Raw genomic sequence first — 25,313 nt, 5'->3', positions numbered from 1 at the left:
AATACAAACTTAAACATGACTGGGCCCAGTCATCTCTCGTTAACAGTCCCATTGCACATCCTCTTATACTCCGTGAGATATGCGGGACCGGTGTGCAAACAGCTGATTCCAACTATCACTCACGCCACCGGCCCCGCCCCACGGCTCTCGTTCCGCCTTCCTCACCACACAAACATATGGACAGATTTTATTGCAGGAAGTTATGAAACGCATTATACAGAGCATAGGCAAGTGTGCAGAGATGAGCATTCATCAAATTGTCTTCCTGTGCAACACTTAAATCACAACTTTGGTTCCTAAGACAGGCTGTTAACCAGTTAAAAATACAAACGTTTAGTCATTTTGTCAGGTCTCGGGTCTAGCACTCCCCGTTCATTTCCTTGTTGGTCTCTGTCGTTGTTATGTCGTACACGTGAATCTGTTTTGACAGCTTGTCACGTGTTCGGTCTTCCCATGACTCACCACACTCCTCTTGTTACTTTGTTAAGCTTCTCATTAGGTTTTCACGTTTTCACCTGGATCGCCTCACGATTCCTCTCTCTACAGCTGGTTCCTTATTTTCTTATTTGAACTTGTTATATGGTTGCTCATTTTTTTATAAATTAGGCAGACCACACATTATGCAGAGCGAGTAACTCAACTCAACTTAATTTATATAGTGCTTTTTACAATTTCCATTGTTGCAAAGCAGCTATGCATGAGAGATATTGACTATAAGCAAAACATCTAAAGTCATATACCTTTAAAAACAGAAAAAGGTGAAAACACAGAAGACAGACATACCCACATACAAACGCTCCACACACACAATATGCACACAATATTGTTCACATCGACCTAGACACACACACACGTGAGGAGACACAGACAAGCACGCACGCACGCACACACACACACACACACACACACATACACACACAGACAGACAGACACCCACGCAGTCACAGTGAAAGCACACATTTAAGATAAAGGAGAGAGAAACACAGGTCAAATATTAAAGAGACTATAAATTTCTATATGCAATATTAATTCTGAATTCTAAAGCAGCCCCCCCAGCCAGGCAAATAGTGCCAAACAGTATGCAAACGGTGGCGAGGAACCCAAAACTCCAATCGAGAAAACAGTAGGTAAGTAAATAAGGAGTAATAGATCATTAACTTATCTTAAATCCAGATGCTTCTGCAAACGTGCTGCACTGCTACAACAATACAAGATTTAAACGTAGAGCAGCAAGCTCATGGGTGCTAATATGGAAAGAACCAATTGGCTTCGCCGTGTAGTTAAGTTATTATTTCGGATTGGTTTAGACTTTAGGACTGCGCCATCTAGAGTTTCATGCCAGAACTTTCTCTGTCATAAAGATTAAGGAGATTATTATCTGACATTATACACAAGAACAACAAAATCAACAACAATAATTGGAAATTGTAGTGACTGGTCACTGGTCATTAGGATATTAAGTACAGATCATGTTCCATTAAGATATTTTGTAATTTTCCTACCATAAATATATAAGACTTTTTATTAGTGGATGGCCTGCCACAGTGCCCCTGATTAATAAATTCAAAGGCAATTTTCTCAATATCTAGATTTTATTGCAGTCTCAGATTGATGATTTTTAAACGGTATATAGATATTGTCCTATTCTAACATCTCAAACATAAATATAAAGCTTATTTATTCAGCTTTCACATTATGTTAATCTCAATTTAGAAAAAATGACCCATACGTTATATCTCATTTTGACTTTTTCTTTGTTTCTTCTTCCTATTATTTATACGTTCTGTTGCTATATCTGTACCTCTGCACTGGAAGCTCCTGACTCCAAAACAAATTCCTTGTATGTGTAAACATGCCTGGCTTTTCTGAATTTCAAACATCTCATTGCTGATCATTTGCATAGCCACACTCTCAGCATATGCATCTCACTGCAGATAACCTGCATTGCTACACCCCTAGCCTAGCACATGCTGTAAGACACCTGTTACATTTTTGTGTGAGAAAACAAAATTTTACTCTGAACTTAAAAGTTTTAATAGTTCAAGCATCCAAAATACTGGACATTTTTATATGTTCAATTGTCAAATTTGAACCCTTAAAAGTCAACACAATCTTATAGCAATACGGTACTATTTTACGAGGTGGCTAATATGTATAAATTTGAATAATTTTTTGTACATTTTAGTCTGATCTTCATTAAGATCTAACAGTGATGCCTAGGAGTGGTGCTTTCTTATTGCTTTTTTCTTTATTTTGTGTCAGGCGAGGGTTCTGTAGCCAGTTCTCTATAAGGCTCTCGGCATCTCTGATGACAGTACCAAGAGATGCCTGGTGCCGCTGAACACATCAGGCCTGACACAACATCAGTAACAGCTGAGCTGTCTTTGCAGCTCTAAGCACAAAGAAAACCAAACATAAGACACAGCAACCCCTTCAACCCGTCCTTTTTTCGTTTCTTACGTCCAGTGGCCATTGCCAAATTACATTGGGCTTTATAATGCAAGGTAGAGACTGGCACACATTTATAACTAATCCCAGATATTAAGGCTTAAACTTAAAAACATGATTAGCAAACACTTCCTGTTTCCTGAGAGCGCTTGGTTTGAGACAGAGCTCCATCAAACTTTTTCTAAATATATTCTTTATTCCTGTTATATCTTAAGATGTATGTTCTTAATTGATAATCCCCCGAGGGTAAAACTTATCCTTAAGTGTATCCCATACCAAAATATATACCGTCATATAATGCACAGATAAATTTGTTTTATGCGATCATTCGCTATTAGCCCTCAGGCTGTTAACATTCCCAGCCATTAGTTTCAGAATATTGCTCTTACTGCTTAACTCACTGTTCTCACTATTAAACCGCTAATGAGACAGATATGTGTTTAACGTTACCTCTGAGTGCAGATGATGAATCTTTCTTCTTATTTGAGTCAGAACTGGAAACATTGGAGAAGAAGATCCACGATCTACTCGAGAGGCAAACACATCTGCAAAAACGTAAACGGCACTGGAAACATCCCGGGCTAACGCTCGCAAAGCTGCGGTAAGGTTTCAGCATGATTTTAATACTCCTACCACTTCTACTCCACGTGTTTCTATGCACAGAGCCCAGGCTTCAAGAACAAGACGAGCCCAAATGAACTTCACTCCTGCATCGGCACACACACGGGGAAAGGTGCAACCCAGGTCCGGAGCGATGACCTCTCCCCCACCGCCGCCACCAGTCATTGAGATCCCTACCAGGAACGCTTTGCCGCCCTCTGCGAGACGAAATGCAACGCTGTGGTCATCGGAGACTCAATCGTCCGCAACGTACACGCTTCCTTCAATCAAGTTAAGTTTCACACTCAATGTTTTCCTGGCGCCCGTGTTCTTGATATCTCTGCGCAGGTAACTGCGATTCTGAACAACTGTGCAAGTGTGGGAGCCATAGTTCTGCACGCGGGGTGAACGATTTGAGAATGCGGCAGTCGGAGATCCTGAAGAGGGACTTCAGGAGTCTGGTCGATACTGTTCGCAACGCATCGCCCACAGCCAGGATCATCGTATCAGGGCCGCTTCCTACTTACCGACGAGGGAACGAAAAGTTCAGTAGACTATTTATGCTTAATAATTGGTTAATGTCATGGTGTATTGAACAGGAGCTGCTCTTTGTAAATAATTTTGATCTGTTCTGGGAGCGACCAAGGCTCTTCCGCCCCGACGGGCTGCACCTCAGCAGCATTGGAGCGAAAATTCTGTCTGACAACATCTCAAAGACGCTACGCTCCATTTGACTAGTAAGTACAAATTTTAACCATAGTCTGTGTTGCTCTCACCCACCTCTTAAGAATGTTACTGCTTCCAAATGCATAGAGACTGTGTCTGTCCCCCGAATAATACAACCAAATAATAATTTATTTAAAAGTCAGAGAAGAAACCTTATCGTGATTAAACCAAAAGACAATATATTTAATGAGCAAAACAAACGCCTAAAGTTCGGGCTACTTAATACTAGATCACTAAATCCAAAGGCAGTTATTGTAAATGAAATGATCACAGACAACAGTTTTGATATACTATGCCTTACTGAAACCTGGCTTAAGCCAAATTGATTACTTCGGTCTAAATGAGTCTACTCCACCAAGTTACGGTTATATTCATGAGCCACGTCCGGTAGGTCGAGGTGGTGGTGTCGCAACAATCTTTAGAGACTTTCTTACCGTTACTCGGAGAACAATGCATACATTTAAATCATTTGAAGTGCTTGCGTTGAACATAACTGTTCCAAATAAAAGTAAAAAACCATTGGTCTCTCTTACATTGGCTACTGTGTATAGACCCCCTGGGCCTTACACTAATTTTCTGATAGAGTTCGCAGACTTCTTATCGGATCAATTGGTTAACGTCGATACAGTACTGATTGTTGGAGATTTTAATATCCACGTAGATATTGCTAACGATCCATTAGCTGTGGCGTTTAAAGAATTACTAGACTCTTGTGGTGTAACACAATACATCAATAGACCTACTCATCGCCGTAATCATACCCTAGACTTGATTATATCTCACGGAGCCGATCTAACCAATATCGTTGTTATACCTCAAAGCGACGATGTTTCCGATCACCATGTCATAACATGTACACTGCGCACTGCAGAAATCAGTTGTATATCTCGTTATCGACAGGGTAGAACAATCACCTCAACTACTAAAGATAGTTTCGTAAAGAACTTGCCAGATCTGACTCCTCTAATAACCTTTCCAACTAATATAGAATCGCTCGATGACATGACCAGCAACATGGGCACTATTTTCTCTAATACATTAGAATCGGTCGCACCTATGAAGTCAAAAAAGATTAATGAAAAGATCATAGCACCATGGTATAATAACACCACTCGCGCCCAATAAAGAGAAACGCGTAAACTTGAGCGAAAATGGAAACAAACCCAATTAGAGGTCTTTAAAATTGCATGGAAAGAGAGTGCCAGCTGTTTCAAAAAGGCACTAAAAGCAGCAAAAGCCGAGCACTTCCGTAACCTCATAGAAAATAACAAAATCAATCCAAGGTTTTTATTTAGTACAATTGCTAAACTAACAAACAAACAGACTCCACCTGACCTGGATATTCCGCCGCACCTTGGTAGCAATGAATTCATGAAGTTTTTTACTGAGAAAATCGAAATAATACAAGACAACATAGCTAAAACCAAACCTCCAAGTGTGTCGGAAGAATTAGTTTCAACCGTCACCCAAAAAGAAAAGCTAGAGTGTTTTTCTCCAATAAATCAGGAAGATTTAATTAAAATTATTGCAACATCCAAACCGACGACATGCTTATTAGACCCCATTCCGACTACTTTATTAAAAGAGTTACTACCTGCTGTAATCGAGCCCATTTGTAACATAATCAACTCGTCAATTAATCTAGGACATGTCCCAGGGCCCTTTAAGATGGCTGTAATTAAGCCTCTTATCAAAAAAACCAAACTTAGACCCCAATGAACTTGGAAGCTATAGACCGATTTCAAATCTCCCATACTTGTCTAAAATAATAGAAAAAGTAGTGTCAACTCAACTGTGTACCATCCTACAAAATAATGACATCAACGAAAAGTTTCAGTCTGGCTTTAGACCGCATCACAGTACTGAAACTGCACTCGTTAGAATTACAAATGACCTCCATATTGCTTCAAATAAAGGTAACATCTCACTCTTAGTCCTGCTTGACCTTAGTGCTGCTTTCGATACTGTAGACCATAAAATACTACTAGATCGTTTACACAATTATATCGGTATTCAGGGACAGGCACTGCAATGGTTCAGATCTTACTTAACAGACCGATATCAATACGTCCATTTAAATGGGAAATCGTCAAATCTTACGCAAGTAAATTATGGATTACCTCAGGGATCGGTTTTAGGACCCTTGCTTTTCTCCATATACATGCTGCCCCTCGGCAACATTATTAGAAAACATGGAATTAGCTTCCACTGTTATGCAGATGATACTCAGCTATATATCTCATCAAGACCAGATGATTCCTTTAAACTATCCAAACTGGCAGAGTGCACCGAGGACATAAAACATTGGATGACTAGTAATTTCCTCCTTTTAAACTCTAGCAAAACAGAAATATTACTTATAGCACAAAAAAAGTGTCTTGCTCAAGGACACACTGGTGGTGGATGGTGGGATCGAACCAGCAACCTTTGATTTACCAGTTCAGTGGTTTAACCCACTAGACCACCATCTCACACCAACTGCAAATTGAAAGCTGCACTGTTACTCCAACAAATACAGTTAAAGACCTAGGCGATATATTAGACGGCAACCTGTCATTTAAAAATCACATCTCAAATACCACAAAAACAGCCTTCTTCCACCTTAGAAATGTTGCCAAATTACGAAATAGTTTATGTGTTGCAGACGCAGAAAAGCTTATTCATGCATTTGTGACCTCACGGCTTGACTATTGTAATGCTCTACTTAGTGGTTGTCCTGTATCATCGATAAACAAACTACAGTTAGTTCAGAATGCAGCTGCCAGAGTTCTTACTAGGTCAAGAAAATACGATCACATAACCCCAGTTTTATCATCGCTTCACTGGCTACCCATTAAGTATCGTATTGATCTTAAAATTCTTTTAATTACTTACAAAGCCCTGAACAGTTTAGCACCTACTTACTTAACCAAGCTTTTATCACGTTACAACCCATCACGCTCTCTAAGATCTCAAAACTTAGGACTTTTGACAACACCTAGAATAACAAAATCCACCAAAGGGGGACGAGCTTTCTCATACGTAGCACCTAAACTCTGGAATAACCTTCCAGATACTATTCGAGGGTCAGACACACTCTCCCAATTTAAATCTAGATTAAAGACACATCTTTTCAGCCAAGCTTTCACTTAATGCATAGTTAATGAACAGCAGCTATGCTAATTATTCTCTTTATTCTCTTTCCGCCTCTGCCTCGGGATGCCCGAGGTCTAGTCGACCAACAGATGCCCATCCCCAATCTGAGATTACGCCAGCTACAGCTGCAGACTGACTGACCATCCCAGATCCATCTAAGGCAATTCACCACCAGCCAAGAGAAATATGACCATCAGACCATCCCAGCTCAGACCACTACATCCCCAACCAAGAGCAAAGACGGACTATTTGTCTTATTAATGCTGAAGTTACAATATTTGGTATTAAATGCTAAACTAAAATCACATGTCACCAGTTGGAGTGCAGCTATTACACGTCAGAGGGGATCTGGCCCTCCCGGTTGAGCCTGGTTTCTCCCAAGGTTTTTTTCTCCATTAATCAATCATTGGAGTTTGGATTCCTCGCCACAGCAGGGCAGTGTTGGCCTGCTCACCGGGAGACTGCATTCATTCATTTATTTATTTAATTAGAAATTAGATATTATTTATTAGAATGATCTTACTCGTTGTATAAATACCATGCACTGTGCTGTGTTTTAACTTTTCTGTTTTTCCTGTTTGCCCCTGTAAAGCTGATTTGAAACAATACACATTGTGAAAAGCGCTATATAAATAAACTTGAATTGAATTGAAGGTTGTTCCATAATATAGGGCCGGCGATGGCAATCGCCCGGCCGCCCGGGAATTTAAGTCTAGACCTTGGGACGACAACAATTTTAAGTGTTCAGACCTAAGAGATTGCACCGAGTTGGGTGGATGCGGTACCCGGAGAGTTAGGCAGGGGAATGATTGTACAGCGATTCATAGACTAAAACTAGTAAAAAAATCCAGTCTAAGCTTGACCGGGAGCCACTGCAACGAAAACAGAAACTGGAGTTACATGCTCAAATTAACTTGTCCCAGTCAGTAGCCTAGCGGCTGGACCAGTTGTAAGCGCTCAAGGGAAGACCGATGTATTCCATAAAAGAGGGAGTTGCTATAGTCCAATCTAGAGGACACAAAAGCGTGAATGAGTATTTCAAAATTTTACAATTTTGAAATACTCATGTTTGAAATACTCATGAAATGCCATGTTTGTATTTGTCTATACAAACATGGCTGAAGCTTACACCGCGACCCCCCTCCCCCACCTGGGTCAATCTGATCACCTTTCTTTGTTCCTCACCCCCAAGTATTCACCTCTCATTAATCGTGTGAAGCCATCAGTGAAGACCATCAAGGTGTGGCCTGCGGGGGCAGACTTAACACTCCAGGAAAGGTTTCTACACACAGACTGGAGTATGTTTGCTTCTCAGGCCACCAGTGGCTCTCACACGGACATAGACACCTACACCTCCTCTGTATTGGACTACATCAATACCACCATTGATAGTGTCACAGATCAAAAGCAGATCACCATATACCCGAATCAGAAGCCATGGATGAACAAGGAAGTGCGCCTCCTGTTGAAAGCACGCAACACCGCCTTCAGATCAGGTGATGCACAGGCCTATAGTACTTCCAGGGCAAATCTGAAGAGGGGCATCAAAAAGGCCAAGCACTGCTACAAGTTGAAGTTAGAGGAGCATTTTACCAATTCTGACCCTCGACGCATGTGGCAGGGCATCCAGGCCATTAGTGACTACAAACCCAACCACTCCATCCCCATAGCCACAGATGCTGCCTTTCTGAACGAGCTTAATGACTTTTATGCACGCTTTGAGAGAGACAATAAGGAACCCGCCACCAGGCTCACACCTTCTATTGACCTCCCAAACTTCACACTAAACTCCACAGATGTTTACACTGCACTAAGCCGGATAAACGCACGCAAGGCTGCTGGCCCTGATGGCATCCCTGGTCGCGTACTCAGGGCATGTGCGGAGCAGCTCGCTGGGGTCTTCACGGATATCTTCAACCTGTCCCTCGCCCAAGCAGTGGTTCCAGCATGTTTCAAATCCACCTCCATTGTGCCCATTCCAAAACATTCCAGCCCGACATGCCTGAATGATTACCGCCCTGTAGCACTCACACCCATTGTTATGAAGTGCTTTGAGCGGCTGGTCCTGTCACAACTAAAAGACTCTTTACCATCCACACTGGACCCATACCAATTTGCCTACCGTAGCAACAGGAGCACAGATGATGCGGTGTCCATGGCGCTGCACTCCGTGCTCACACATCTGGACAATAAGGACACTTATGCACGCATGCTGTTTGTAGACTTCAGCTCTGCATTCAATACCGTCATCCCTTCCAAGCTAATCATCAAACTTGGAAACCTAGGCATTAACAATTCAACCTGCAACTGGATTATGGACTTCCTGACGAACAGGCCTCAGCTTGTTAGGTTAGGCCACATCTGCTCTACCACCATCACCCTCAACACTGGTGTACCACAGGGCTGCGTACTGAGCCCCTTTCTCTACTCCCTTTTCACACTCGACTGCAGACCTGTGAATGGATCTAACTCCTTCATCAAGTTTGCAGACGATACAACAGTGATTGGTCTCATCAGCAACAACGATGAGACTGCTTACAGGGAGGAAGTACGGCACCTGGCCACATGGTGCTCAAACAACAACCTGCTCCTTAACACCTCCAAGACAAAGGAGATCATAGTGGACTTCAGGAAGGCGAAAGGAGGCACACACGACCCCATCCACATTAACGGGATGGCTGTTGAACGTGTTTCCAATTTTAAGTTCCTGGGGACCCATATTTCCGAGGACCTGTCCTGGACCACCAACACCTCATGCCTGGTCAAGAAGGCTCACCAGCGTCTCTTCTTTCTGAGGACACTGAAGAAGAACCAACTGTCTTCAACTATCCTGGTGAACTTCTATCGCTGCACGATAGAGAGCATCCTGACCAACTGTGTCACAGTCTGGTATGGGAACTGTTCTGTTGCTGAGCGCAAGGCACTGCAGCGGGTGGTGAAAACAGCCCAGCGCATCACAGGGACTACACTCTCTTCCATTGTGGACATCCAAAAGAAACGCTGTCTGCGTCGAGCTCGCAGCATTCTCAAGGACTCCTCTCACCCCGCTCATAGACTGTTTACTGTCCTGCCTTCCGGCAGGCGCTTCAGGTGCCTCCGGACAAGAACCAGCAGACTAGGAAACAGCTTTTTTCCCAGAGCTGTTTCATTATTGAACTCTGCTCCCCACTGATTCCACTACCCCTCATAACTTTAACTTTAATGCTGCTATTACATTGTTTACATTGCACTACAGGGCTGCCATGCATGACTGAACTGTACACACCAGTACTTCATGTATCTGCTCTATCGGACTGTTTACACACACAGCATCATTTGCACTCTATACTGCTCACTTGCACACCAGGAATATTACACTGAATGCTCATTTGCACTAATGGACTACTCTCATAACTAGATTACCTCATCTAGTGCACTGTAACTTTCATAACTGCATTACCTCATCTACTGCACTGTAACTTCAATAACTGCACCAACTTCTCTACTGCACTGTAACTTATCTATTGCATTACTGCATCTATTGCATAACTAACTGCATCTACTCATCTATTGCACTGTAACTTCAATAACTGCATTAACTCATCTACTGCACTGTGACCTTAATAACCGCATTAACGCATCTACTGCACTGTAACTTCAATAACTGCATTAACTCATCTACTGCACTGTAACCTCAATAACTGCACTAACTCATCTATTGCACTGTAAATGTATAATTGCATCTACTCACGTATTGCACTATAACTTCAATAACTCATGTACTGCACTGTACCTTTAACAACCGCATCAACTCATCTATTGCACTGTAACTTTAATAGCTAATGTCTGTAACTAATGCACACTCAAATCACTTGCACTATTGTATAGTCTATATTGTTATCTGTTCATAACCACCTGTACATTAATGTTCACAGTATATAGCCTTCTGTTTATACTGTTCATAGTACATACCGACTGTCATATTTTCATAGTACATGGCCATTGTATAGTATTTTCCTAATATTGTATTCTGTATTTATTCACACTGTATATCCTGCACTTGCTAATTGCACTTCTGGTTAGACCTAAACTACATTTAATTACACTGTACTTGTATATGTGTAATGACAATAAAGTTGAATCTAATCTAATCTAATTTTCTTTAGACAGAAAGGATTTGACTTTCGCTAGACGATGGAGAGGAAAGAAGCATGATTTAACCACTCCATTTATCTGCTTTTCGAACTTGAGGCCAGTGTCGAAACAGAAACCTAAATTCTTAACCCAGTGATTAATTCATTGATGCATGAATGCAATGCTCCAATTTGAGATTCTTTCTTACAATTTAGTCCAGCAGACTGTAGCTCCAACCCTGCTTCAGCACACCTGTCTGTAATTATCAAGCAAACCTGAACACCTTGATTAGATAGTTCAAGTTTGTTTGATTGGGGTAAGAGCTGAAATCTTCAGGACGGTCGATCTCAAGGAGCAGGGTTGGTGACCACTGATTTAGAGGAAGGTACAGTTGCACATCATCCGCGTTTAGGTGGAAGGAAACGCCATATTTCTGTAAGATACACCCAAAGGCAGTAAGTATAAGGAAAGTATTGGAGATACGATGGAGCCCTGAGGAACACCTTAAGTCAATGGAGCAGTGGAGGAGGAGTTTTGTCAAATATGTACTGACATCTTACGATTCATTAAAAAAGATCTAAACCAGTTTAAAGTGGTGCCTCTAATACCAACACAGTTTTGAAGACGTGAAATTAGTCACACACCGGAAGTGCTCGTTGAAGCAGTGCACCGATATTTCCGGTTATGTTTATTACAATAGGCTACAAATGCCTATTTGACTAAATGCCTCTTTCAGTGACCACAAAATGACTTCAAAATACAGACATTTTGTTTTCTAGGCAGGCTGTAATGTGTGCTGTAACAGTGGTATCCTTTGGGTGGAAAGAGATATAGATCTGGGTGTCGTCAGCATAACAGTGATACGATGAGCCATGTGCCCGTATGATGGGTCCCAAGGATGTCATGTAGATGGAAAAAAGCAGCGGTCCAAGCCGCGGTCCCTGAGGGACACCCAGTGATCATGTGGTGAGCAGTGGACAGCGAGCCCCACCATGACACCCTGAAGGATCTGTTGGAGAGGTAGGATTTGAACCAGCGGAGTGGAGAGCCTCTTTGAACCAGCGGGGAGGAGACACAGTATTTCACAACACTTTGTCAGTCAATGCTCCAAATTAATGATCAGTGTGATGACTACGATAAGAATGTGCATTTGTTTGTATTAAATATGTTTTATCACCTATTGTGTGTGATTTTTCATAGTCACTCATTTTACTGCATGTAATTCACAAATACACCAAAATTAATTCATATTCAATGTAGTCGAGCAGTCATCGCGTTACTCTTTCAAGATTAATTAAGTGTTTAATATCATTACGTTTCTTTTAGGCAATTACCATGCATTCAGCTATTTTAAGGACTGGTATAACAATGCACATAAGCAATACAGCTCTTACGAAAAATGCAAGCTCTATAAAATACCCCTGGTTTTACTACAAATATATACTACACTTTCACTATAATAAAATCATGTGTAATTTCCATAATTGCTGTTTATCAGTCATATTTGTTTCAAATAAAAGTAAGAGTTAGAAAGGTTAGAAAATACATTTATTTATTATTCAGAATGTGCATTTGGATGGTAAATATATTTATAGGACATTTCAGCAAGTTAACGAGATAAACATCCTCAGTTTCAAAGCGCATACTGCAAGCAAACGTTATTCCGCATGTTATTAGGCACTTCATTTATCTTATTAATCCATTCTTTCCTCAATTATTTTGTGAAAACTGAGGTAAGGAGGTCGAGGATCAGCTTTAAAGCAGCCGGGTGCTGGAGAAAAACTGCTGGTTTAGCAGATTCAGCCATTGGTTTTAACTTGTGTTGCTACCAGAAAAAGCACCACACTGCTTCGCTTACCGGATACAGGGAAATGTGATAAAGGTCCATTTTGGTTTGTGAAGGTCCAGAAACTGGCGGCACCAAAGACTTAATGGTCTGTTGTCTGTCTCTCGCTCTTCCCGCTTATGAAGGATGTAGAAACCTGGAATCTTTGATAATTTGATTCCTTTACTGAGACTTATACTATTTGGTTAATTTAGCTTTCCTTTAATTTTGATTTCAGCTGTATTTGTTGAATTACATTTTGATGTGTTTAGTGTTATGCGGTAAATTTAATGTATGTTTGGTTGTCCCCTCTTGTTGAGAATGGACCCATCTTTTTCTTTATAAGCTCTGTGTTTGTTCATTTGTGGAAGCCAGTCCTCGCTGGGCAGTTTGCCCTTTGTTTGACGTTATGTTACTTTTATTTTTTTGCAATAAATTTATCTTTGAGATTTTGATCTGGGTTCAAATAAATAAACTATAATTTTCATAGTAACGCTGGTGTTTCCTTTCCTTGGAGTCTCAGTCCCTAACAAGGTTTCTAAAACAATTTCTTTCAGTACACTAGGTGGTGGCATTCAGCTTTAAACTCCGAAGTACACTACTCCAGTACAACCGAAGGAGACGTCCAAGTTGAAATAAGGCCAAATTCAGGTGTGTGCAAATTAAAATGCTGAATCTTCCGACAAAGATTCACCTTCGATAAAAAACACGTTTTTTAAATCAGAAATTTCTATTGTGAAAGTGTATTTATAGTTTTGTAATGTGAATACTGTTAAAAAGTGTGAAGTGAAGCAGGGATTATTGGCTACTTTTAACAATTTGATCTAGACTTCCTGCACACTGTCGTTGGTATATTTACAGTACATTTATTTACAGTGAATTAAAGTTCTGAACAAACCCTAATTCGTAGCAAACACTGTTTACAGGTAAAAGGTAACAGTGCTTTTTTTTACACAAAACTTTCTCTTTTTTTCATTACACAATGACAAATCTGTTGTTTTACATACATTTGCAGTGTTTTAAAGTACCACTATTCATTTTACAGGTAATTGTATAAATTTTGGTATTACATAAATTTTCTGTATTTTTACAAAGTAATGTGTAATTTTCATACATTTTCTTTCTGTAAAAATAAGAAAAAATTAAATCAATTAAGCCAAGGGATTCCATTGCCATTTGACTTGAGTTAAAATTTCATTAAGTAATTTTTGGAGTGTACATTTAAAATAAGACTTTTACATCAGTAGGAAAAAAGTATCTTGCACTCTGGAATATCCGGAGGAAATGTGGTCTAAATGTTTTTTTGGAAGCTAACATGCATCCTCTATTGCAACACCCCTTCCTCCAGTGCATCCTCTAGACGATTATCCCATTATACCATTAGAGAACACTAACTGCCTGAATCTCTCTCAAACCACACATACTATTCCTTAGGCCAAGAAGTCCCTGAGGTTTTGTATGGTTTAGTCAGTTTACTTATTAAACAGAGGGATGCCCAGCAACTGCAAGCACAACTGGATCTTAAAAGGAATGCGAGATGAGACTGAGAATCGGGACTACCATGCGCCTGGGCGCGCCAACCATTTTCCTGTTGTGAAACTTGAAAAAGTAGATTTGAACACGCCCTGAGTGCACTTACACTGTGCGCTTTAAGCAGATCAGCTCAGCTGATCTGCTTAGATCGTTAAAATAGGGATCTTGCTGATAATAGGCCTCTGTGTCTCCACTGTATTTAGTTGCAAAAAAGATGTGTGGTGATTCCTATATAATACAACTTTTTCTGCAATGTCAAGGGAGATTTCTTCAAAAGAGTGCTCCTTTCTAGAGTCAGATAATGGCTTCCCTCTCATGTGCGTCCAACACCAGACTGCCACAGGCTGTAACTCACCAGATTCACACTTTCACAACATATATAATGGTTTCCGGGGTTCCCTTTAGATTTGCCACAGAACACTGAAATGAAGATCAGGTTGAGAACTGGAGAAACATGAGGTGGTAGTTGAAGAGTGGCATATGATTTTTATGGTCCTACTATGGTTTATGGAGTGTCCAACTAGGGGTGTGCGATATGACGATATTTGATCGCGAACGATTAAAATGACTGCACGATCCACTTTTTCGGAATAATATCGTCCTATTCAGTGCAAGACATGTTACATCCGTTGCTGTTCTATTGAATTCGTCCACATCCCTGCGATAGAAGGAAGATTAAGTGACGCTGTCAGTGAAGATGGAAAGAAACACGGAGGAGTTGGTCTCTAAAAAAAAATCTACATCAGTAATATTGAAATGGTTTGGGTTTTCCCCAACTGACACGGCCCAAACAACAGTTATTTGCAAATATTGCAATGAAAAGATTCGCACGTCGGAAGGCAACACAACAAACCTTTTTAACCACCTCAAAAGAAAGCACCCGAAAGAGTATTTTGACTGTCAAATTATAAAGGGACCCCACGCGAGTAAATCTGATACGACCAAGCATCCGGAAACTACAAGGCTTAAAAAAACGGCTTTAACGAAAGAAGCATTTGAGAAAGGAACTCCGTATGACAGAACGAGCAAGCGCTGGAAAGATGTAACTGACGCGGTCGCATTTTACCTGGCAAAATACATGATTCCCATAAAGACTGTGGAAAATGAGGGCTTTAAAAGACTGCTCAAAGTCGTAGATTCACGTTATGAAATATCCAGCCGCAAATATTTTTCCTCCGCGTCCTTTCCACAGCTTTACTCCGAGTGCCGCAACAAGATGCTACACAAAATTCAAAATGTAAAGTTTTTTGCTACAACAGCTGATTCATGGTCTTGCACTTGCATGAAATATTAACTTGATTAAAATAATTGGTAAAGAGTATATTTTAATATGGGGACATTAGTTTGGCTGTATTGTAGCTCTGTAATTAGCAAAATAGTCTTAAAATCAACACGTTTATGTACATAGATTGGCCGAGTTCATAGCTAGATAAACAAACCCCAGAAATAATGGTACATGTTAACGTTACCGTTAAATGCATTAGCTAAGCACAGACATAAGGTACACAAATATTTCTTTAAGTTCAGACAAAAACAAATAATCACACTTACAGGTTGTGATTCGGTGGCGCTAACAGGTCCAAATAAGGTTGGTATTTCCCCCTCTTTCAAGGATAGTCTTTTTACATATCCAGCAGTGAACGTGCAAAGATTATTGAAGCAATCTTCGGTGAAATGACGCCCGCACAGTAAAACCCTGGGGTTATACTCCTTTGGTGTCATTTGAAAATGAATTGTAACCATTGTTTTCTCAGAAGTTCTTCCTTTGGAAGTTTAAATAAGACGCACTTAGTTTCACAATGTAGAACACATGTTTTAGACTGTACACGCATCATGAACGAGCGACAGTGTTTTGGAGAGTGAGGACAGTGAAGTTTTCGCGCCAGTCCCAGCAAACGTAGGCAGGGACTATGTCTAGTGACGCAGATCAGCGGCGGTACTAGTTCACGTCTCGTTTGCGTGATTCAGAGGTGACTCCCTTTTTTACAAGGCAATAACTTTGTTGTTTATTCACCTTCGGGCTTACAACTTGGCAGACTGCTTACTTTCAAATACGGCAACATAACACACTGCATGAAATGTAATTTTCCTGATCTAATGCTACTTACTCTTTAAACATTCAGAAGCTCATGTCAACTTTCTTCACCAGCACGTGCATGTGCCGCTGAAAGTATGCTTAACATTTCCATTTTAACAGAGAAACAAGGACAAGACCACTGGGAGAGCAAACAGCGGATAGATATACTGAAAAGCTATTCTCCTCTCTAAGCTCTTCAAAATTATTTTGACATGCAGAGACATACATCCCATGTACCAAATATTAACACACATCTTAACTCCATTACAGAAGACAATAAGGTCATCTTCTGTGATCACAAGACATGCTCTGCTTTCATTACAGAATTAGGGGCCATTCACATTTTGCGTCTCTTTCGCCTGCATATTCGTATTTTAAAGTTGTCCTGAACTGGCCTTTTTTATTGTTTTATATTGTTGTATGAGGTCTACTTATGAAATTTGTGTGGTTTTACATTCAAAAACATCAAAATCAATAAGTAATAGGCTATTTTCTACCCAGGTTTTGAGACCAGCTTGATAAATGCTCGATTTTACCGAGCACTTTCGCCATCACCCGTACTTTCATTATTCACTACATTTCCCATAACCCATTGCCCGGACTCATTGAACACTGATCATTCTCACCTGTTTGTAATTACCTCTGTCAATATAAGCCTGGTTCAATCATTCTGTCATTGCTAAGTCTTGTTTAGTGTTACTACTGTATTTCTGAGCATTCTTCTTTAGGATTACTTGTTTTTACTCATCGTTTTTTGTACCTCTGCTGCCAGCCCTGACCATCCCCTGTGACCTTATCTATGCTTGTTTGCAGCCTGCCCTGACCTATTGGCTGTTTGTCTTAATAAAGCTGTATTCAGATCCTCGACCCTGGTCAAGTCAAGAACCTTCAAATCTCAGAGCGGTTCGTAACATTAGACTCGCAGCCAGACCCCCGTACAGGATGGTTTCAGGAGGTACTTATGATTATCTTTGGATAAAACTTTGTTCAATATATCAAGCTGGTCGCAGCGTTGAGGATTTTTTTTACAATTTTCTTTTGCATTGCCAGTTTGTGACTATAGACGATGGGGTTTTAAAGGAATGTTTTTGGTCTCTACTAGATCAGCACATCAGCTTTAATTTACCTGAGGAAGATCAGACCCTAGCTGGACCGTCTTACAGTTTTGTGGCTCACCTCTTACAGAGGGGAGAGCAAGGAGACTGACGCTCCTAAATACCTTTTTTTTGAGAGCGGCAACCCACTACCCACTCAACAGAGGGCCGCAAAGCCTGCATCTCCAGTCAATGGCTGCTTCTGAGTTCCCTACCTCATCCAAGAAGGACGCCGATTAACTTTCTGAGTTACCTGACTCGTCCATGAAGGCTGCCAATGATCTTCCCGAGATCCCCGTCTCAATCAAGATGGCTGCTTGGGTTTCCCCTGTAGGCACTGTTTCAAATCCATTTACTCTTTCTGCCTCCGCCCAACCGCCTTGTTCACCTACACGTGCCTGGCCCTCCATCCCCCACCCCCTATTCCGCCTGCACTGCCCCCCGGGAGAGTCATTATGGGAGGCAGTACTTCTTTAATGTGTGTTGACTCTTGGCATTCTATTCACAGATCTTCACTCAGTGCGAGTTGACGCGTCAAACTCATTGCCTCATTCATCAGACGGGCAAGAGTTAAGACATTTACGCGTAAAAGACAAGCACAGTCTTCAATATCAAAGTCACATTAATTTAAATCCACAGGCACTAATAATTATATTAATACTAGTTATAAATACATAATTTAATTTAACAAGGGTTTACATTTAAAATTTACTCTATGCGTTCAATCAACGCTTTATTCGGTTTGAATCATTTTCAACATATAAGGAGTGTTTTCATTTAATGCTGAGTTGCATGTAGACCTTTAATGTTTGTATACGCTCAGTGTTTTGTGAAAATTGAGAAATAAAGCGAGTGAGATCAGAGTGCCTGTGCAAAACTTATTGCGTTTTTGCTTGTGTTTATTGTGAAGGGCGTTTATTTTAACATGATTTAGCTTTCTTTCCACTGCCTGAAAGACAGCTGGGTTTCTCCAATGTTAACCCTGGATTAAGTTATAAACATTGAAGTGTAAATATTGGTAGGCTACAATCACAAACATTGGGGATATGTTTTCATAAATCAAGAAATGCCTCTGCAGTAGGCTTTTCAGAATGTTAGGCTTTTTAAAGTTCTTTTAAATGTGCAGCATGTTCGCGTTCAGAGACTAGTCCCGTTGATGAATTATCCTGAAACGTGGTGTGTCAAAACATATAAAAACATTCAAAATGAAACTGTTGATCCAGGGGTGTATTCCAGAAAGCAGGTTATGTGACATAACTGGGTCAGTTTGAGGATTAGTTAGCTGGTAACCTAAATTTTCGGTTCCCAAAACGGATATAACTTTAAGGGTATGTAAGTAACCATAGCAATTTACTCTTTGAAGATATATTCCAGGGTTAGTTCATTTTAATAAAATGTTTCTAAGCTTTAGGGGTTGTCTGCACTTGTGTGCGTTTTTGATGAATGTCATGGAAGTGGCCATGGAAGCACAGATTACATATAATATATAATAATTTTACACCAATTACACTTACATTTCCAATCTCACATATCGCAATTTTTTTTATTAACTATTATTTAACCTTTTAAAATGAAATAATCGTTAAATAAAATAATGTTGATTGTTAAACAGCTGTTATTGTTAAACTTTATTTATTTTAAATATTGTATATAGTTTGAATTATTTTTATGGGTAATGAGCCAATCAGCCTCGTGAGTAGCCTAACGGGGATACAGGGGAGAGAACCAGACACATGAGAAAAAAAATAACACCCAAAAACCAAAACTCAAACTCCTAGGCTCAAACTCCTAGGCTCTTCAGGAAAAAAAGCAGAAAGCAGTGCAGTTCTCATTTTTAGACAGGCAACGTTAATATGCAAGCCTATCTGGAAAATTCCCTAACAGACTGTCATTGCACTGAACATCACACCAGTACTTTAGAGAAACGCTTTTAAGTGAACACAAACAGACTGAAAGAACCAACTGAGTAAATCCCAATACTACCGAAACATCCCCATGAGAGATGGACACTGATAAATGTACCAGTGGCAGAAAAGAAAATGTTTGGAATTCACCACATATATTTTATGGTCACTTGCAAGGGCCAAGTTTTTGAGGTGAACTCCGCCTGAATTCTCAAGCTAACTCTATAAATAAACCTGATCAAATCTCCCAAGATGTGCTGGCTCTCAGGCGCTGCATGGTTAAAAAGAACAACAGTACTGCTTTCTCCCAATCTGTCTCACACTTTTACATGTATTACACATTTTTGCTTTTGTACTCAAAAACAACAGTTGCTGCATACTACACTGCCATCCTAAATATGTGAGAACGCCCAGTAAAAGATTTTCAATCTCCCTGTTTTTCTTGAAAACTATTTCAATGTTGTAGCGACATAAGAATCACATCTCACAGAGGCGAACCTAAAGTAAAAAGTAAAACTTTTCTAAAGCTGCAGGAAAGTCAAATCATGTTTACTTACAAAATAATGAACAGAATTCTATACTATATATAGTATTGTATGAAGAAGCAATTTCCACCCACTTGCAATTTTTTTCTACTAATAAAGATAATAGACTTTGGAGGAAAGAGTACAGAAAAGAGCAATCATTATGAAAACATTCAATACATGGCACTCTATTTCTGGTGCATTGCTAACTACACCTAAAGATTCACAGAAAACCAGCAACATCTACATCAGCTAAATCAACTGACCAATAAAGAATGTGTGTTGTGTAGCAAAATAACCCCAAATCAAACATGTTCAGCCTCCATGTCTATCACTTACTTCAGAGGATTATGAAATGTTATATAGATTTCATTAGTGTAAGACAACCATAAAGCTAGTCATTTAAATTTGTGTTCCTATGAATTGGCTGCTACTGCCAATGTTGCGTGTCAAACACAGAGATCCAGAGCAGGTGTATGCCTTGGAATAATTTATTCGAGCCCTTAATTCATGATCCTCCACATCCGAGACTTACTTCAGAAGATGCATTCTCTGTCGGCACATTTGAAGGATCCAGCATTCTCTAGCTTGTACTGAGCTCTCTCGATGTTCCTCACTGCAGAGCTAAACACAATCCCCTTCAGTCCGTTTTCCCTCTGTCCGCTCAGATTTGCAGGGCTTTACTAACCACAGCAAATTTCAGTACTGCTGTACTCACCCTTACTCACAATCAGCTGAATTTTTAAGTAGCATGCTAGTGTGCAGTGCCACCCTCAGGCTCTGGCATGAGAGCTACATATCACAAAATACACACACATGGAACCGAGGTTATAAGATTCAACTCAATTCAATTATATCACATTGCAATGTACATGAATGATGTGTTTAAACAGAGTAGATTTACTCATCTCGTAACACTGTGGCTCCACATTCCACACTCAGGTCCATCTTAGGATCTCTTGACATATGACTTCAACCTGATCCACACCGACATACATTTGACTCAAAAAACGTGTAATACGTTGTTGTTAGCTGATATCTCGCACAGGTCCGACTGATCTGATGGTTTTCGAGGGGTTTCAGAATCTGCAGGCTGGAAGAACTGCTGAAACCAGTAATTATATTAATAGATTTTAAGATGCTTCTTACAGCACTTAATGTGAACATGTTATGATGTCAGAAATCAAAACAACTGATAAAAATTCAGTCTTATAACTTTGTTTTGAAAAGTTTTTGGGACAGAGAAGACAAAAACAATTCTTTAATAAATTGTTTCAGTAATAACTTGTTGATCATATATTGTTGGCTGTCAACAATGATGGCAACACTACAGCCATGGTTTCCCTTTTCAGCAAGCACAAATACTAATAAACGCACACCCTGATTTCAACAAAGTTGTTTTGCATATAGACGGTCTCAAACCAACAATATAAAAAAATGTTACTGCACATGTGCGCGTTTGTGGCCTGCCCTTAATTTCCGGTACAAATTTGCAAAAAAAAAGTGCCTGTAGATAATTTTTCATAACAAACATAAGACACAGAGAAGAACCGTTACTTGGCTAAACTTATCTCTCTAATATTTTGAATTTAGACTGCAATACCAAGCTCAACCTCTAGATGTTAATGTTCCATATGGTTTCACTAAATGCGTCAAAACTGCAAGACCCAAATTGTTTATTTAATAATGTGAGTATACAACAAAATTCAACAAAACGTCTTGGTAACGTATGTAACCTCAGTTCCCTGATGGAGGGAACGACACGTTGTGTCGAGAACGACAGATGGGGTTCGCCCTTGAGAACCAATCAACTCTGACTACTATAGAAAAGGCCAATGAAATTTGGCGAATGAAATTTGCATGCTGGTCTCCGCCCCCGGATGTCCAGTATAAAAGGAAGCCGGCGTGCAGCATTCAATTACCAGGACAGGCAGGCAGGACATGGGCTGACACGGGTTTACGCGAAGGTTGTTAACCCTTGCGAAGGTGTTTGGGCCAAGAGGGTATGGAGCGGAGATGAGGTGGATTCCGCCCTCTCACGCCCCTTAGGAACCTGGTGACCAGGTCGTGTTGCCCTAGAAACTTTCCATCAACTGAGTCGTGATGAGTGGCGATAGCGACTACATACACTTTCAGTGTGGAGGGGAGATGTTAGTCTCCAGTCTCGTAAGAAGGACAACACAATCCTGATCGAGCACCTCAGTGGGTCTTTCTCGTTGAGAGAGACATCAGGACGAGAAGAGGCGCCGTCTAGAGGCGTGTAACCGCCTAGTAGATGGGGCCCTAGCCTGGGTGATGGTCTCTGCCGTAGAGGGGGAGTAGCCATCTCAGGATCTTCTCGTCCCATCTAGAGACCAGACATGGGTGTTCCAGAGGTCTGATCTGGGTTGCCAGAATGTGTCCTTCCCCTGAGAGAGCAGGTCCTCTGTCAGGGGAATGGTTCAGGGGGAGTCGCTGTCCAGAGTATCAACTCTGAAGCCAAGTGTGGTTAGACCAGTTCGGTGGTTCCAATAACACTTGGTGCTCCTCTTCCCTGACCTTGCACAGTGTCTGTAATCACCTGATAACTCCACTGGAGGAGGCGTCGGGCAAGTCCTGTTAGCTGCTGTGAGCATACGCCACCCTGGCGATTGATGTACGCTACGGCTGTCGTGCTGTCCAGGCGGACCAGCACGTGCTGGCCCTGCACTAGAGGCCGTAGCCTTCTCAGCGCAAGCAGCACAGCCCAGAACTCTAGGCAATTGATATGCCAGCGCAGACGGGGGCCCGTCCAGCGCCCCGCTACTGCGTGCCCATTGCACACTGCACCCCACCCCTGCAGCGAGGCCTCCGTCGTCACCACGACGTGCCTCGTAACCTGCCCGAGGGGAACCCCGCTCGGAGGAAGGTCATGGAAGACCAAGGGGTTAGGGTGCATCGGCAGCAGGGCGTCATCACCATGCGTCTGCTGCCGGTGTGCCACGCTGTCCTTGGAACTCGACTCTGTAGCCAGTGTTGAGCGGTCTCATTTCCTTCAATCCGAGGAGTATGACCCCAGCGGAGGACGCCATGTGTCCCAGGACCCTCCAGTTCAACACTGACTGGGAGCGTGCTTCATACCGAGAAAGAGGATGCTCTGCACTGGGGAAAGTTTGCTCTTTTCTCGGTTGACCTGAAATCTCAATTGATCTAGATGCCGGAGCACCAGGTCGGCCGGTGTCGAGGGGGATCGAGACATGAAAGTAAGCGTCCTTCAGGTCGATTGCCATGAACCAATCCTGACACCTGATATATTTCAGGATGCGCCTCTGCATGAGCACTCTGAACAGCAGCTTGTGAAGGTGCTTTGTTCAGGGTACGCAGACCTATGGGGCGCAACCCGCCGTCTTTCTTGGGAACAACGAAGTGTGGGTCGTGATCCACTGAACATCTTGGTTTTGAGGGACCAACTTGATGTCTGTTTTACCATAAGGGTGGTGACCTCTACCCGAAGTACAGAGGCGTCCCTGCCTCTGACAGAGGGAGAGATGATTCCCCTGAACTTGGGAGATTCTCTGGCGAACTGGATCGAGTAACCAAGACAGACCGCCCTCATTAGCCAGCGAGACAGTGTGGGCAGCTCTTGAGCTCCCAGGGACTGTGACAGGGTGACCAGGGGGACGGTTTGTTTCATCATTCCCACGGGGGTTGTTCCATCGGCTGGTGGAGCTAACCGTCTGTCGCGGGGGTCCCCGGAGGGAAGGTTGGCTCTGCCTTTTTGCCTGCCTGGCGGGACAAAGGCACGCACTGTCGTTTTGAGAGTGGTGACATCTGTCGCATGTGTACGACCTCACGCCTCGCCAGGGTGTGAGGTCGGTTCGCCGAGCACAGTCCAGTGGAGTGTGCGATCGGCTGCAAGTACACCCGGGGAGAATGGAAAGACTCTGCGGGTAAATGGGCGCCAGGCCCTGAAAAGGGCCCGGCTTTGGTGACGAGGTAGGAGTCGTCCCGTACCGACCGATCAGAGCCGTGGCTGTGAAAGTCAGGCCCGATGTTGTTTCCCTGGGGTCTTCCCGTCAGTGTCCCTTCTCGCGAGAAGGTTGCTGACCGGTGGAGGTGTCACCCTCGACCTCTGCTTCCGGGGTGCCGCCTGTGGGGGCACAGGAACCGGAGCCAATGTCGAAGGGTTCCTGGGTTGCCGGGAAGCAGACGTCATGCGGGATCTTGGAAGCTTCTAGGCGGCCGAGTCGCGGCGTGAAAAAATGTGGCTAATTGCAACTGTCTGCTTCACCGTAGGACTGCTGAGGACTGAGCGCAGTCGCTGCTGAGCGCAGTCCTCGACGGTGTTACCAACAACCCACCCTGCGAGATGGATGCATCAAGAAAATGGACTTCCTTGCTGTCACTCTTCTGCGCAAGGTACAGCCGGGGGTGTCTCTCCTGGACCACTACCGTGGACATCGTCCGACCCAGGGCCCGTGCCGCCCCCTTGGTTGCCCGTAGAGCGCTGTCAGTGGCGGCACGGAGATCCTGCAATATACCCGGGTCGGCCTTACCCTTGTGGAGCTTTCTCAACGACTTGGCCTGGTGGAACTGCAGGATGGCCATGGTGTGGAGAGAGGAGGCAGCCTGGCCCGCGGCAGCGCAAGCCTTCGACACCAGTGATGCCGAAGTCCTACATGCCTTGGACGGTAGGCGTGGCCGATTTTCCTCAGGTGGTAGCTGTCTGCGGAAAATGGCTATGGGAATACTTCAAAATTAATCCCAAACGTAAAGGTGTTGTTATTTGCGCTCTTTGCCAAATGGAATTGGCACACCATGCCAGCACAACAGCAATGTTGGAGCATCTGAAACGCAAGCACCCCATTGTCACTTGTGAAGGAGACAATACCAAGTAAGTACTAACGTTGGCTAAATTAATTACATGTTTGGTTACATGTTTGGTGTAACTTGAGCTCTGCGCACTTCAGTGGTGCAGGATAACTATCTTAGCTCTCCGTGCAGTTTGATCCTGTTAGGTAGTTACTGGTGCCTAGACCGCTGCGTTTAGCTATCGTTAGTTATCATCTAATGTTGGCTTGAATGGAAGCTAGCTTACAGCTGCAGAACACCGCTATATATAGTAGCTGACGTTAGCTATCGTGAACGTTAGCTACTAACCTAGCATGAACAAACTGCACAGAGAGCTAAGATACGTTGGTTTATTGGTTAGCCTAGCACCACCAAATTGTACAGCTGCTAGATAGCCACGTTAGCATTCAAATAAACTAATCATAGCATAGCACTACAATGAGGTTAAGAGTAGATTTAAAATACCCCACAGTCATAGCTGTTATTCTAATATGCATTGCTTTTGTGTTTTCTAGGGCAAAGCAA

The 25,313-nt window shown here is 42.1% G+C and overlaps 1 protein-coding gene across 1 annotated transcript in view; it reads right to left on the bottom strand.

Moving 5' to 3' along the window:
- The window catches only part of septin4b (septin 4b), a 46,934-nt gene extending 26,280 nt beyond the window's left edge, over nt 1-20,654 (bottom strand). The window contains exon 1 of the mRNA XM_056757517.1: nt 20,515-20,654. Within this exon, the coding sequence (XP_056613495.1) occupies nt 20,515-20,559 (45 nt within the window). The 5' untranslated portion in view covers nt 20,560-20,654. The remainder of the gene's footprint in view (nt 1-20,514) is intronic.
- Between the last annotated feature and the right edge of the window lie 4,659 nt (nt 20,655-25,313).

Source organism: Triplophysa dalaica, chromosome 9 (assembly GCF_015846415.1).
Source record: "Triplophysa dalaica isolate WHDGS20190420 chromosome 9, ASM1584641v1, whole genome shotgun sequence".
NCBI classification, from domain to species: domain Eukaryota; kingdom Metazoa; phylum Chordata; class Actinopteri; order Cypriniformes; family Nemacheilidae; genus Triplophysa; species Triplophysa dalaica.
This window is presented reverse-complemented; position numbering and strand designations above follow the sequence as displayed.